Source organism: Ranitomeya variabilis, chromosome 5, assembly GCF_051348905.1.
Source record: "Ranitomeya variabilis isolate aRanVar5 chromosome 5, aRanVar5.hap1, whole genome shotgun sequence".
NCBI lineage: Eukaryota > Metazoa > Chordata > Amphibia > Anura > Dendrobatidae > Ranitomeya > Ranitomeya variabilis.
Genome location: NC_135236.1, coordinates 249,779,522 through 249,794,253, shown reverse-complemented (window position 1 = coordinate 249,794,253; position 14,732 = coordinate 249,779,522). Strand labels below are relative to the sequence as shown.

General features: G+C 44.1%; 1 protein-coding gene across 2 annotated transcripts in view; it reads right to left on the bottom strand.

Moving 5' to 3' along the window:
* Nucleotides 1–13,354, bottom strand: part of SNX22 (sorting nexin 22) — a 51,913-nt gene extending 38,559 nt beyond the window's left edge. Inside the window, exon 1 of one of the 2 annotated variants that reach the window (XM_077264006.1) lies at nt 13,095–13,354. In XM_077264006.1, the coding sequence (XP_077120121.1) occupies nt 13,095–13,157 (63 nt within the window). In that variant the 5' untranslated portion in view covers nt 13,158–13,354. The remainder of the gene's footprint in view (nt 1–13,094) is intronic. The other variant, XM_077264007.1, reaches the window with a different exon arrangement.
* Nucleotides 13,355–14,732: the final 1,378 nt, after the last annotated feature.

Sequence of the window (14,732 nt, the reverse complement as noted above, 5' to 3'; positions counted from 1 at the left end):
TTACTTACTTTTGAAGAAGCCCTAGTCAAATTCGCCACACATATAAGTAATTTGATCCCTCAGCTCTGCACACAGATGTTTGCTTATACAGGAATTCATACGGTGAATTTTAAGATACCTGCAGCCCCATTTTCTATTACTCTTCTTAGCAGACAACCAGGTTAATCCGCTCTTCCCATTAGAATAATCGTGCATGTGTTAAAGGGACTCCGTCAGCACAGAATAACTGTTCAAACCAAGTACAGTCGCTCAGTGCATCTTGGCACGGCCAAACATTTAAGTGCACCTTCCAATTTATTCATTTATTTATTTTACTCACTTATATACCGCCATGATGTACCGAGCACCTGTACTTGGTTTTAGCAGTCATTCTGTGCTGACAGAGTCGTTTTAATGGTGGAGTTGGGTTTAACCCCTTAATGACAGCCAATACGTCTTTTAACTCACATGAGATATAAGAGAATAGCATCCCCATACAGGTGACAATCCCACAACTGTCCGCTGTCCACTATAGCTGACAACTTTCTGTATCAGCCAGGATCACTGCTTGCCCCATCCAAATCTGTTTAACCCCTTAGATGCTGCTGTCAATAGTGACTACATCATTATAAATGGTTAACAGAGTGTGGGGGCTTCCTCTTTATCCCAATTGGTGCCCTCAGTTCATGATTTTGTGGTCCCAATGTTTGCCGTGGCAATTCATGACCAAATAGCGGCCTTAGAGTCTGACGGCTGTTTTAACCTGTTCACAAGTTAGTCCTCTTTCACACTTCAGTTGTTTGGCGTCAGTCTAAATCCGCCATTTTCCTCAAAAAACGGATCCGTTTTTTTTTTCGACGGATCCGTTTTTTTCCCCATAGACTTGCATTAGCGACGGATTGTGACGGATGGTCGTCCGTTCCATCCGTCATGCGACGGATCCGTCAAAATTTGGCGGACATCATCTAGACATTGACGGTCATTGCAACGTATTTTGTCTGCGTTGAAATGGCGGATCGCGACGGATCCGTCGCGTCCGTCATTTCATAGAATGGCCACCTATGGGCGACGGATCCGTTGCGACCGTCATTTCGGCGGATCCGTCGCCCCAATCCGTTTTTTCAATTTTTTTCAATTGCGCATGCTCCAAAAAGTATATACAACCCCTGAGTAACGGATCCGTCAAAAAACCGGATCCGTTACATCCGTTTTTTCACAGATTGTGACAGATCCGTCGATCCGTCATTATGTCGGAAGTGACTGACGCCAAAAAACTGAAGTGTGAAAGAAGCCTTAGAGGCATTTAGGTGGTAAAAATACACATTTTCATTTCGGTCATACCACTTTGCATTAATTCCTGTAAAGCACCTGAAGGGTTAATAAACTACCTGACTGCAGTTTTCAATATGTCAGGGGGTGCTGTTTTTAAAATGGTATTACTTTTGGGGGTTTCTTAATATATAAGACCCCTAAAGTCACTTCAAACATGGATAAGTCCCTAAAAAAATTAATTTTGAAAATTTCCTTGAAAAAAATGAAAAAAATTGTTGCTACATTTTTAAACCTCCTAAAATGCTAACAAAATAAAATAGCATTTTACAAATGGTGCTGATATAAAGCAGACATGTGGGGAATGTTATTTATTAATGGTTTGCTGTAGTATGACCATCTGGATTAAAGGGATAATCATTCAAATTTAGAAAATTGCAAATTTTTTAACATTTTTCTCAAGTTTTTTATATTTTTTCTAAATAAACACAAAACGTATTGACCTAAATTTACCATTATCATAAAGTATAATGTGTCATGAAAAAACAATCTTAAAATCACTGGGATTTGTTGAAGGGTTGCAGAGTTATTACCACATCAAGTGACACTGGTCAGATTTTAAAAATTTGGCTCCGTCACTAAGGGGTTAAGAAAGAAAAAGGAGTTTTGCAGAATGAACATCATAAACTATGTAAAATATGGATCGCAATGGATCTGCTCTGCAGGAAAAGTGTGCTGATATTAATGATATGTGGACTCCCCCGCCTTACCACCAGTGATTGATAGATTTCTCCCCATGTAGAAAGCTGACAATCAGCAGCTGCAGAGATCCTGTATATCATGAATACATCAATATCTCGCTGGCCGAGCGCTGCTATGCTTTAAGATGTAAGATCTACAGCATAACACCAGACAGATTCGTATAATAGGAAAATACAGTGAAGGAAATAAGTATTTGATCCCTTGCTGATTTTGTAAGTTTGACCACTGACAAAGACATGAACAGTCTAAAATTTTAAAGGTAGGTTAATTGTAACAATGAAAGATAGAATATAAAAAAATAAAAATCACATTGTATAAATTATATAAATTTATTTGCATTTTGCAGTGAGAAATAAGGATTTGATCCCTCTGGCAAACAAGACTTAATACCTGGTGGCAAAACCCTTGTTGGTAAGCACCGCAGTCAGACTTTTTTGCAGTTGATGATGAGGTTTGCGCATATGTCAGGAGGAATTTTGGTCCACTCCTCTTTGCAGATCATCTCTAAATCATTAAGATTATAAGGCTGTCGCTTTGCAACTCGGAGCTTCAACTCCCTCCATAAGTTTTCTATGGGATTAAGGTCTGGAGACTGGCTAGGCCACTCCATAACCTTAATGTGCTTCTTTTTGAGCCACTCCTTTGCTGCCTTGGCTGTATGTTTTGGGTCACTGTCTTGCTGGAAGACCCAGCCATGACAAATTTTTAATGTCCTGGCAAAAGGAAGGAGGTTGTCACTCAGGATTTTATGGTACATGGCTCCATCCATTCTCCCACTGATGCGGTGAAGTGGTCCTGTGCTCTTAGCAGAGAAACACCCCAAAACATAATGTTTCCACCTCCATGCGTAACAGTGGGGATGGTGTTCTTTGGGTCATAGGCAGCATTTCTCTTCCTCCAAATATGGCAAGTTGAGGTAACGCCAAAGAGCTAAATTTTTGTCTCATCTGACCACAGCACCTTCTCCCAATCACTCACAGAATCATCCAGGTGTTCATTGGCAAACTGCAGGCCTGCACATGTGCCTTCTTGATCAGAGGGACCTTGCGGGGGGCACAGCAGGATTTCAAACCTTTAGGCTATGTGCACACGTTGCAGATTATTTGCGGTTTTTTAGCGTTTTTGCGCTATAAAAACGCTATAAAACCGCAAATAATCTGCACACATTAAGCATCCCATCATTTAGAATGGAATCCGCAATTTCTGTGCACATGATGTGCATTTTTCCGCATGAAAAACGCATTGCGGAAAAATAATGAACCTGTTCATTATTTTTGCGGTTTTTTTGCGGATTTCCCACTGTCTAATACATTGGGAAATGTCTGGGAAAATCCGCGCAAAAACCGCGTCAAAACCACGTCAAAACCACGCAAAAAACGCATGCGGATTTCATGCGGAAATCTGGCAGAAATGTCCGGATTTCCACAGAAATTTTCTGCATGTATTCCTGAACGTGTGCACATAGCCTTACGGTGTAATTTGTTACCAATGGTTTTCTTGGTGACTGTGGTCCCAGCTGCCTTGAGATCATTAACAAGTTCCCCCCGTGTAGTTTTAGGCTGATCTCTCACTTTCCTCATGATCAAGGATACCCCACGAGGTGAGATTTTGCATGGTGCCCCAGATTGTTGTCGATTGACAGTCATTTTGTATTTCTTCCATTTTCTTACTATTCCACCAACAGTTGTCCTATTCTCACCCAGCGTCTTACTTATGGTCTTGTAGCCCATTCGAGCTTTGTGCAGGTCTATGATCTTGTCCCCGACATCCTTATAAAGCTCTTTGGTCTTGCCCATGTTGTAGAGGTTAGAGTCTGACTGATTAATTGAGTCTGTGGACAGGAGTCTTTTATAAAGGTGACTATGTGAGACAGCTGTCTTTAATGTAGGTAACAAGATGATTGGGAGCATCTAACTGGTCTGTAGGACCAGAACTTTTAATGGTTGGTAGGGGATCAAATACTTATTTCTCACTGCAAAATGCAAATAAATTTACATAATTCATAGAATGTGATTTTTTGGGATTTTATTTTTGATATTTTATCTCTCAATGTTAAAATTAACCTACCCTTAAAATTATAGACTGTTCATGTCTTTGTCAGTGGGCAAACTTACAAAATCAGCAAGGGATCAAATACTTATTTCCCCCACCGTCTGTACCTCCACTCCAGTACTTTGCCAGTGACGTTGTCATGCTGTATACTAATAGACAACATCTAAATTTATTAAGTAAAGGAGCAGGGTTAGTGTGCAAGGAATATCACAGCCTAAGCAAAGCAATAACGAGCTAGAACTATATACACTACCATGTTGCCTTCATATAATCAGTTACTCAGTTTCTTAGTACTAAAACTGTAACTGTCTGTACAGGGCCGGTTTTAGACAAAGTGGGGCCCCAAATGCTCACATATTGCACCATCACACAGAAACGCTACAGTGGTATTTACATGTACTGAGTTCAGGCCGTTAAATGAGCGTGATCGACAATATGGACATTGCTCAGCGCTTGTTTCCCGGCCTCTTTACACTGGATGACAAAGAATGATGGACACAGAGCAATCACTAAATAGATCAATTTGTCCTCGTACAGTATCATGTTATTAGCAGCATATCTGCAGTTTTCACCGGGTGATGTGCTGCTGAGAACAATTATTTTTGTTCCAGCATAAACAATCCAATCACTCGATTAATAGACAGCATTTTGCTTTTTTTTAGTATAATTTCACCCCATATTCCTACATAGTATAATGTGTCCTACATATAGTATAATGGACTCCCCATAGTGCTACACATAGTAGCATACACTCCCCATAGTCCTACATATAATAAAATGTGCCCCATAGTCCTACATATAGTATAATACACTCACGATAGTCCTCCATATAGTATAATACAGACCCCATAGTCCTCAGAGTATAATGCACACCCATAGTCCTCCATACAGTATAATGCACCCATAGTATAATGAAGTCCCCATATAGTCCACATAGTATAATTCACAGCCTATAGTCATTGATAGAGTATAATGCAGCCACCATATAGCATAATGCAGCCCTATATGGTAAAATACAGCCCCCATATACTGTGGTATAATGCACACCCCGTAGTCATCCAGTATTATGGCCACTATGTGATTTCTGAAAAAAAAATAAAAATACTGACCACTTCCAGTTCCTCTGATGCTCCGGTCTGTACAGAGCATCTGTACAGCCCGGCACAAGTGACGTTATCGTACCCACTGTGTCAGAGGTCAGACACAGAGTGGGAATGATGGGAAAGGGTGCATCATCGACGCTCCCGCCTCAATCATTGCTTTCAACTGTATCAGCGTCGGTCGATACCATTGAATGTGTAATGCCAGAAGCGGGGGGACCGAAGCCGGCGCTGGCACCAGGACCCCCCTGACTCACGGGCCCCATTAGCGGCATGCCACTGGCTATGGGCCCTTAGGGGAGTGGGGGCACTATGCAAATATCTTGTTTGTTCTAGCACCGATACTGCATCTGTATTCTTCCTGGGTCAACCATTAAAAACATGACATCTTGAGTAAGCGATGGGGTGTGTGTGGGGGTTTATCGGTGCCACTCAAATATTATGGGGCCACCCATCTAAGGGCTGTCCCACACGTCCAGATAATTCCGGTACCGGAATAAATCGGTACCGGAGTTATCCGTGTCCGTGTGCCTGGGAACTCACGGAGGCCATACGTGCGGCACACGTGTGCCGCCCGTATGGCGAGTGGGTACCACACGGAGCGTGTGGTACCCACTCTGCAAGGTGCTGAAGCTGCGATTCATATCCTCTCTGCAGTAACGTTTGCTGCAGAGAAAATATGAAGAATAGTGTTTAAAATAAAGATCCATGTGTCCGCCGCCCCCCCACCCCCTGTGCGCCCCCCCGCTGGTCAGAAAATACTTACCCGGGTCCCCCGTCGGCTGTCGCTCCTTCCTGGTCTGGCCGCGGCTTCTCCTGCATGCGGTCACGTGGGGCCGATCATTTACAGTCATGAATATGTGGCTCCACCCCCCATAGGGGCGGAGCCGACTATTCATGATTGTAAATGATCGGCCCCACGTGACCGCATACAGTAGGAGGCGCGGCCAGACCAGGAAGGAGCGAGGGAGCGGGTAAGTATTTTCTGACCAGCGGGGGGGCGCACAGGGGGTGGGGGGGCGGCGGACACATGGATCTTTATTTTTAACACTATTCTTCATATTTTCTCTATAGCAAACGCTGCTACAGGGAAGATATGAATACCGGCTTCAGCACCATGTGGGGGGGACAGCGCTTACTGTAGCGCTGTCTCCGGCACGCACACGGACCCCAGACGGAGAATGTCCGTGTGAGGTCCGTGTTTTACGCGGACCCATTGACTCTATTGGGTCCGTGTAAAACGTGCGCTCCCACGAACACTGACATGTCTCCGTGTTTGGCACACGGAGACACGGTCCGCAAAAAATCAATGACATCTGAACAGATGCATTGATTTTTATGGGTCTACGTGTGTCAGTGTCTCCGGTACGGGAGGAAACTGTCACCTCACGTACCGGAGCCACTGACGTGTGAAACCGGCCTTAGGCATATCCCATCATGAACCTCACATACATCTTTTAACAAAGGGTCAGAAATAGAAAAGTGGGGGCTTGTGCAGATATATCCCAACTCACTTTGGTGGACCAATCCTCCTTCCCTCGTAGTGCAGTCACTGCTAGGCAATATTAAATAAAATGCTGACCCTTTATGTTTATGATTTATATTATACTGTAAAATATAAAAGTGTAATAGGTAAAAGCATCACAAAAATCTCAGTATTCCACAGATGTGACGTGTATAAGTGACAAGCAAGATCATTGTGTAATTGACATGTTCTCGCCTGTTCTAACTTTTGACATTTGATCTAAGGTCAGATCATGTGACAGTCCTGAACTCAGATTCTTTGGCTCTCAGTGAACAAAAACATTCCCCACACCCAAATCCTGTACAATAAAGCGTGTACGATTTCTGAAAACCAGACATCACAAATCCTGACCAAAAGAAAGTGACATCCAAGCAGAATCTACAAAAAAAAAAAAAAAAGTCTAGTTTCGTAATCTCCAAGGCATAACAGATACTGTGTTTCCTATAACTGCAATTCTGTCTTTTAGGCTACTTTCACACTAGCGTCGTTTGGAATACATCGCAATGCGTCGTTTAGGAGCAAAAACGCATCCTGCAAAGTTGTCTGCAGGATGCGTTTTTTCCCCATAGACTTACATTAGTGACGCATTGCGACGTATGGCCACACATCGCATCCATCGTGCGACGGATGCGTCGTTTTGGCGGACCGTCGGCACAAAAAAAGTTACATGTAACTTTTTTTGTGCGTCGTGTCCACCATTTCCGACCGCACATGCGCGGCCGAAACTCCGCCCCCTCCTCCCCGAACATTACAATGGGGCAGCGGATGTGTTGAAAAACTGCATCCGCTGCCCCCGTTGTGCTTTTGTTTCACAGCATGCGACGGGCCTGTACCAAAGCTAGTGTGAAAGTAGCCTTAGTAAAGCAGTAAAATATATAGAGAATTTCTGGGGACCAGATTTATTGTGAGACGCATTTTACATATTTAGAAGGGTCTATCTCTATCCTCAAAATGAAAGATAATAGTTAAAATGGGCATCTGTCAATAGGATCAACCCCCCCTAAGCTATCTACATTGGCATGTACTGGTAGGTCTTAGGAAGTTGACTAAAATGATACCTCGATATCTGCGATCTCTAATCTTGGCATGCGCAGATGGAGATCTGAGATCTCATCTCCTGAGATCTTGGTGCCGAGATCTCCATCTGCCCATGCGCCGTGCCCCCAGCAGCCATTTTCCCGGAGTCCACCGCATAGTAAACCATGTAAGTGCAGGGGCTCTGGGCTTTCACTAAATGTCGGCAGAGCCCCTGCACCACCGAACACCCGCAGCAGTACACATCCGAACCCCCTCTCATCCCAGCCTGTGGCCTGCAGTAACACTCCACTCTTGCCTCCTCCAGCAGCAACCCTGGGACCCCACTTCACCATAGCCACCACCCCCCGGTAAGCAATAAGACGCATGGATTATAAGAAGCACCAACATTTTATTTAAAATAGTTTTTTTTTTTTTCCTATTTTTCGACACAAAATTTGGGGTGCATCTTATAATCCGATGCATTTTATAATCCACAAAATACGGTAGCTTTCTTTTAAACAATTGTACCTGTTGATTCCAGGTCTTTTGCAGCTCTACACAGGTGGTTTTTGGCTCTTGGACAACGTTTCTGATATTTTCACTACTCTGTCTGAAATCTTGCGAGGAGCACCTGGTCGTGGCCAGTTTATGGTAAAATTATGTTCTTTCCATTTCCAGATTATGACCCCAACAATGCTCACTGAGAACTTCAGTAGTTTAGAGATTCTTTTATAACCAATGCCTTAAGTATGTTTTGCAACAATAAGGTTGTGAAGGTATTGAGACAGCAAACTGCTTTTACACATCATGAGATATTTTTTGTGTGGCACCCTGGTAATGAGACACCTTTTCATAGGCCAACAGTTGAACCAGCAGATACACTGTTTGACACAGACCAAAAAGGGCCCCTGTGCAAGAACATTATATGGGCTCTTTGCAACCAAAGAGCTCCTAAAAATGCAAAAATTGCACCTGCTTTGGAGGTAGAAATGGGACCCCTATCACTTGGGCCTCTGTGCCGCCGCACAGGTTGCATCAATAATATGTCCACCCCTGAGCGGATGATATGATTTGTCTCAAGTGGAAGGATTGCTTTCTAGTTTCTGACAGATTTCAGCTGGTGTCATGACTTTCCATGACTTTTTGCACCTCTCTTGCTTACCGTAATTTGTTCAATACTTTTTTCTCTCTGTAATTTCTCATTGTTTCACATAACAATTTATGGACATCTATGGTTTGATTTCTTTGCCTGTGTGGATTGGATGGGTCGTTACCGATATCTGGTGAGAATTTCATGTCAATAGAACCTTTAGAAATATATTTACTTATAACAACTGGTGTCGTGTTCAATACTTATTTCTCACACTATATGCTCTATTTTTGCAGTTTACCCTCTCTACAAGTAAATTGCTCCACTTAATCTTTTTATTAGTGTATTGCTGCATTTTGCCTTTATAATGATACTTGAGGTTTGGGGAGCATGCAAAGGAAAAGTGGAGACATTACCACAGCTACTGACCAGCAATAAGCGTAATTTAACTGAACTGCTTGAAGTCTATTGTTCCTTGCCTCTTGCTTAAAATAAAAAAACCCTCAATATTTATCACTGCCCTAAAGGGTAACCCGAAGTGGCAGACAGCTTCATCACAAGTGCTCTTTACATGACCAAGCACACTGCCAAGACACCAATATTGGTTTTGTCACACAGTAAATAATGTGCATGTGACATAAGATAGAGAGACACCTTACAGCAGGTAACCTGATCTGAGCATGGGAGGAACACACATAGCAAAATGGAAACAAAAGCTTTATAAAGGAACAGTCAAGTTAATCTAGGGCAGACGTCATGTACTGTAGAGGTCCTTGCCAGGTCCTAAAATGTGTTTTCTGGTTTGAGAAATGTGCAAGTGGAGACACACTTCAGCAATCAGAGCTGAGGGACCATCTGATGTTTACATTGTTTTATCAGCATTATTATGTAATGTATTACAAATATATTTTTTGAGGCTGAAAAAAAAAAGGGATTTGTGCCAGGGATCCAGTTACCCATCAACACCCCCATTCTAACCTGAATGCTGATGTGGGTCACTACACTTGGCATGTCTGCGGTTTCCCATCTGTTTTGTTACAATAGTCAGTCTCCTGGAAATGAAATTCATTAACATCAAAGTAATGTAAATGACTTATGTGCTCCCTTGCTGCAGTTAATGCAATAAGAGAAGAATAGGAAACTACAAAGTAAAAGCAATAGGATCTTCAGCAGCGTGGGATACAACCAGCAGAACTACAATCCACCTCTTGTGTCTCCCCTTTTCCTCATAGATTGTAAGCTTGCGAGCAGCAGGGCCCTCATTCCTCCTGGTATCTGTTTTGAACTGTGATTTCTGTTATGCTGTAATGTCTGTTGTCTGTATAAGTCCCCTCTATAAGTTGTAAAGCGCTGCGGAATATGTTGGCGCTATATAAATAAAATTATTATTATTATTATTATTATTATTATTATTATTACAATCTGAACCAGTACATACCAGTACTTCAGTTGCACTCTTTCATTACCTCAATATATTCCCTGGAAGTTTTCTAAAATGGACAACTGGAAATGGCTGATAAAACAAGTTTGATAGCAGTGTAAAGAACATGGAAGGCAATTCCAATCACACTGACCTCCAATCAATGTATGACTTTGGCAAGAACGGACACTTAGGGCAGGCGCAGAGTCACAGATGGGCTTTTCGTCCATTGCCCTAACCATTACCTAAATAGCCTGGCGTAGTATCTTGTTGGTGATGTCTTGCTGGCCCCCCGCTTTTTATTCCTCAGTGAGGTTTTACAACCATTAACTATTGAATTACTTTTTATGATCTTGAATAAGATGTAAACTTATTTTCATAGTCAATATTTGGCACGGTGTAAAAGTACATTTCCAAGACAAATATGAATGAACCAGTGGCTTTTCTGGTAATGTAGACCCCAATAATGAACTAATCTTGAGGGGAACAATGTTGGGATCTGTACCCTGTTTAACAGAAGAATTGTGTCACCAATTTGGAAGATCCAGGATCACATATGTAATAATGTAATACCAATCAGACACCTCTGGCAATAGATAATCTCTAACAAGAACAAAAGGTTGGGAATGGTAATGTCCAAGAGCCGACTGACCTCTGCTGTTGTGGAAAAGTTAGGATTCCTTCATGCACAATAATCGTCAGCTGGTCTCGGTTTGGCCAGCATCAATCTAATGTGTATGGCCAGCAGGTGACACTCTGTCTTAGGCTACATTCACACATGCACATGTTACCATTGGAGAGAAACGGACATTTTTTCTCAGGTGTCAGCCTAAACGCAAAAAGTTTTTATTTTCAGTTTGTGTTTTTTCACAGACACAGGCAAACTGCCCAGACTATTTGTCTCCATTGGCGAGGTTGTCCACTACTTTGTCACTGATGACCTGTCCTTAGGATAGGTGATCATTGTCTGATTGATTTGAGAGTCAGACCCTGAACAATTGGGAGGTGGATGTGCAGTATGCAGCCGTGTCATTCCCAGCCGGCGGCTGCTGCCGACACAGAACGACTGATCGGCGGGAGTACCGGATGTTGAACCCCAGCCGATCAGATATTGATGGTCTATCCTAAGATTAGGTCATCAATGATAATGTAGTGGACAACCTCTTTAATGTATCAGTTATCAGTTCAAAATAGTTGAAACTCAGATAGAATTCTGAAGAATAAAGTGTGTCTTCAAAGTCATCTGTTTTACACGAATAGAATTCTAATCACCACTCCAGCAGGTTGTTTGTGCAGCGCTGTGGTGGTGGCGGTGCTACTACTGTAAGGTCCCTGTCCTTAGTCTTATACTTACCAGCAGCCGTCTTCACCTTTTATCGCCGCTGCTCCTGTCAGTCTCCAGCAGTTTGTGACCTGACGGTTCAGGCCCGTGTTTGCTGGGAGAGCCGGAGTTCACTTTTCATTTAAAGTTTTGCGCTCATAGACTTGCACTGAGAGCTTATGACCGTTACCTCTGACTTCTGGTCACAAGATGGTGGAGTGGGACCGATAAAAAGTGAAGACACCGGCAGTTACGCATGAGATTAAGGTTAGGAACCTTAGATTAGAAGCACCATTCGAGCGCTGTAACAAAAACAAAACGCAGGAGTGGTGCTTTAATTGCGGAAACTGATCCGCAAAATGGGTAAGAATAGGACAAGTTCGGAGTTTCACAGACCTGAAACACAGATCCATCTGTAAGGCTATGTGCACACGTAGGAAAAGAGGTGCAGAATTTTCTGCACAAAATCCACATCTTATGGCAGAATCCGCAGCCGCTGATTTGCCGCGTTTTTTATGCGGATTTTGGGCGGAATTGATGCTGATTTTGTGCGGTTTTTGCCACTGCGGAATATTAACATGGAGGGGTGCAGAAACGCTGCAGATCCGCACAAAAGAAGTGACATGCACTTCTTTGAAATCCGCAGCAATTCCGCACAGCTATTTTTTTTCCCCATTGACTAACATTATACTGTACATCACAGTGCGGATCCGCAGCAAATCCACATCGTGTGCACATAGCCTAAAACTGAAGCATGTATGGCGCAATGAAACTCTACGGGTCAGTGTGCTGTCCGAGCAAGCAGAAAGCACTAGGACGTGTCACACGGATGGGGGCATGCAGCCTGAGCCTGAATATTTCGGACTATTGCGGGGAAATGTATCCTAGCCGTAGGAAAGAAAGCCTACCTATGACATATGAGTAGAAAAGGGGAAGGTTTTACCCACCTTCTCCAGAGGGAGAAAGAAAAATGGTCCAGCTCCGAGAGAATCTATTACTGCTCTGTAGTGACATTAACCAGAACAAGAGTGAATCAGAGGAACTGACTCCAAACCACATACACATTGCCACAGATCAAAGTCTAGACAGGGCACTATCCTCTGTAGGTAATACGTGGGGCAGGAAAACTGTCAGATACGCCAACATCTACAATGCTACAGGTGGTACACTGGGACCCCTTATGCCAAGTGTGCCAGGCAGCAGGGTACAAGAAGGCAGGACGTATACATTTACTAGTAATAATCATGTCATCCTTATGCCTCAGTTATCAGATGTGCCCAACCTGTGAGGGAACTTTTGATTGCTGGTAATGGTGCCATGCCCTGGCAGGAGGGCTGCCCGTCAGGGGGCACATTGCATTGTGACTACGGGACAATACAAGGCTTAATGTTAAGGGCAAAGTGACTTGGAGGGTAAAGCGCTGCCAGCGAGGGTCCTCCTCACAAGTGGGCAGATGTGCCAGGTGAGGCTGTCCGGGCATATTGGCAGGGCACCGTGCAGACAAAGCCGGGAGCAGCCCCTCACAGTGCCCGGCTGGATGGGCACAGGCTGGCACCTACCGTGTGGGTCTTGTCGGACTTGTTCACCTGGTGTCCCACTGACGGGATGTACACTTCTAGCATTCTCCCCCTCCGTGCAGCCAGGATGGAGCGGACAGGGTGCCGGGCTCAGGGTCTCGCCATGTCCCCGGGGATGTCTGTGCCCTGGCAGTGTGCGGGTCCGCAGTGCCCCGGGCTACACACGACATCTGATGCGTCTGTGCCACCCCACCCCCATCTGTGCCTTCAGCTGTTTGAAACTCGGTGACACCGCCCTCCCCTCATATAACACTGCCCCTCCCCGGCTCCATTGATGGACCGCACAGAGCCGTCCCTCCGCTCCCTCACACCGGTCACCGCCCTCCTCCGCCTCTCAGCATGTCCGTCCCTCAGTGACACGGACGAGATGCTGCCAGCGATGCCCGGCCGGCTCACGGTGTGGAGGAGGGTCATACATAGGATGTAACGCTCATGTTCACCCTGAGGTGCCCAGGCAGTGCCATGTGCTGAGGAAAATCTCATTACACCCCTTGGTCACACAGGACAATTATGAAAAATACAATCTGTGTTTTTCGTCATTGAAGGCAATGCAAAAAAAATGCTTTAAAATCACAATAAACTGGATATGAAGACAGTTCCACCAATGTGCTCCATGTTTCATTCAAGTGAACGGGAGAAAAATGGCAGCTGCTAAAAGTGCGGAGACTCGGTGGTCTGCTGTGTACATCGCTTACATCCGGAGCAAATAGCTGATGGGTGGGACTGCCAGGTGTCAGACCCCCACCAATCTCATATTGATCACCTATCATTCAGAAAGATCATTAATGTGATAGTCCGGGACAACCCCTTTAAATTAGAGGGATAATCCCACCTAATAGCTGCTTGCCAGTCTCTGTAACTCTCACAGGGTTCAGTAGAGGCAAACATGTAAGCACGCCATCTCTCCACTGAAATGCATGAAGATTGCCAGAGAAGGTCCTAGAGGTAGATATGCCATAAATGCCTAGGATGGTTATACCCAGGGCCGGACTGGCTATATGGCAATTCTGGCAAATGCCAGAAGGGCCTGTCTGGTCATGGGCTGCCTTATCTGCTATGTTGTTAACAGAATCGGTGTTCTCAAGACACCCATACTGTTAATAGTTGTGATGGAGCACAAAGTCGGTACACTCCGTCACTTACCCCAGCAGTTCATGGGTATCATTAGAAATATTGGTCTTGTAGAAAATCTTCCTTTCCTCCATTCGGGGTAATATTAGTAACATATCCCATCTGGCTCATGGGGACGGGGACAGCATGGGCCTGTGTGATTTGAAATGCCAGGGCTGAATTTCAGCCCCAGTCCGTACCTGGTTATACCTCTTTAACACCTGGACCCGGCCCTTTTTGTGAATAAACATATCATGGAAACTGCAGGCCTAAGTTTTCCTTTGGGGCCTGTCATATAAAATATTACAATGAACCCCCCTCTCTTTTCCAGTATGAAAAAGAGCAGATATTCTAAACCTCTTAGGGTATGTGTCTACATTCAGGAAACGCTGCGTTTTTGACGCAGCGTTGAGCAGCATGCATAAAAAACGCAGCGTCCAGATGTTACAGCATAGTGGAGGGGATTTCATGAAATTCTGTCTCCACTATGCAGTAAAAGACGCATGCGGC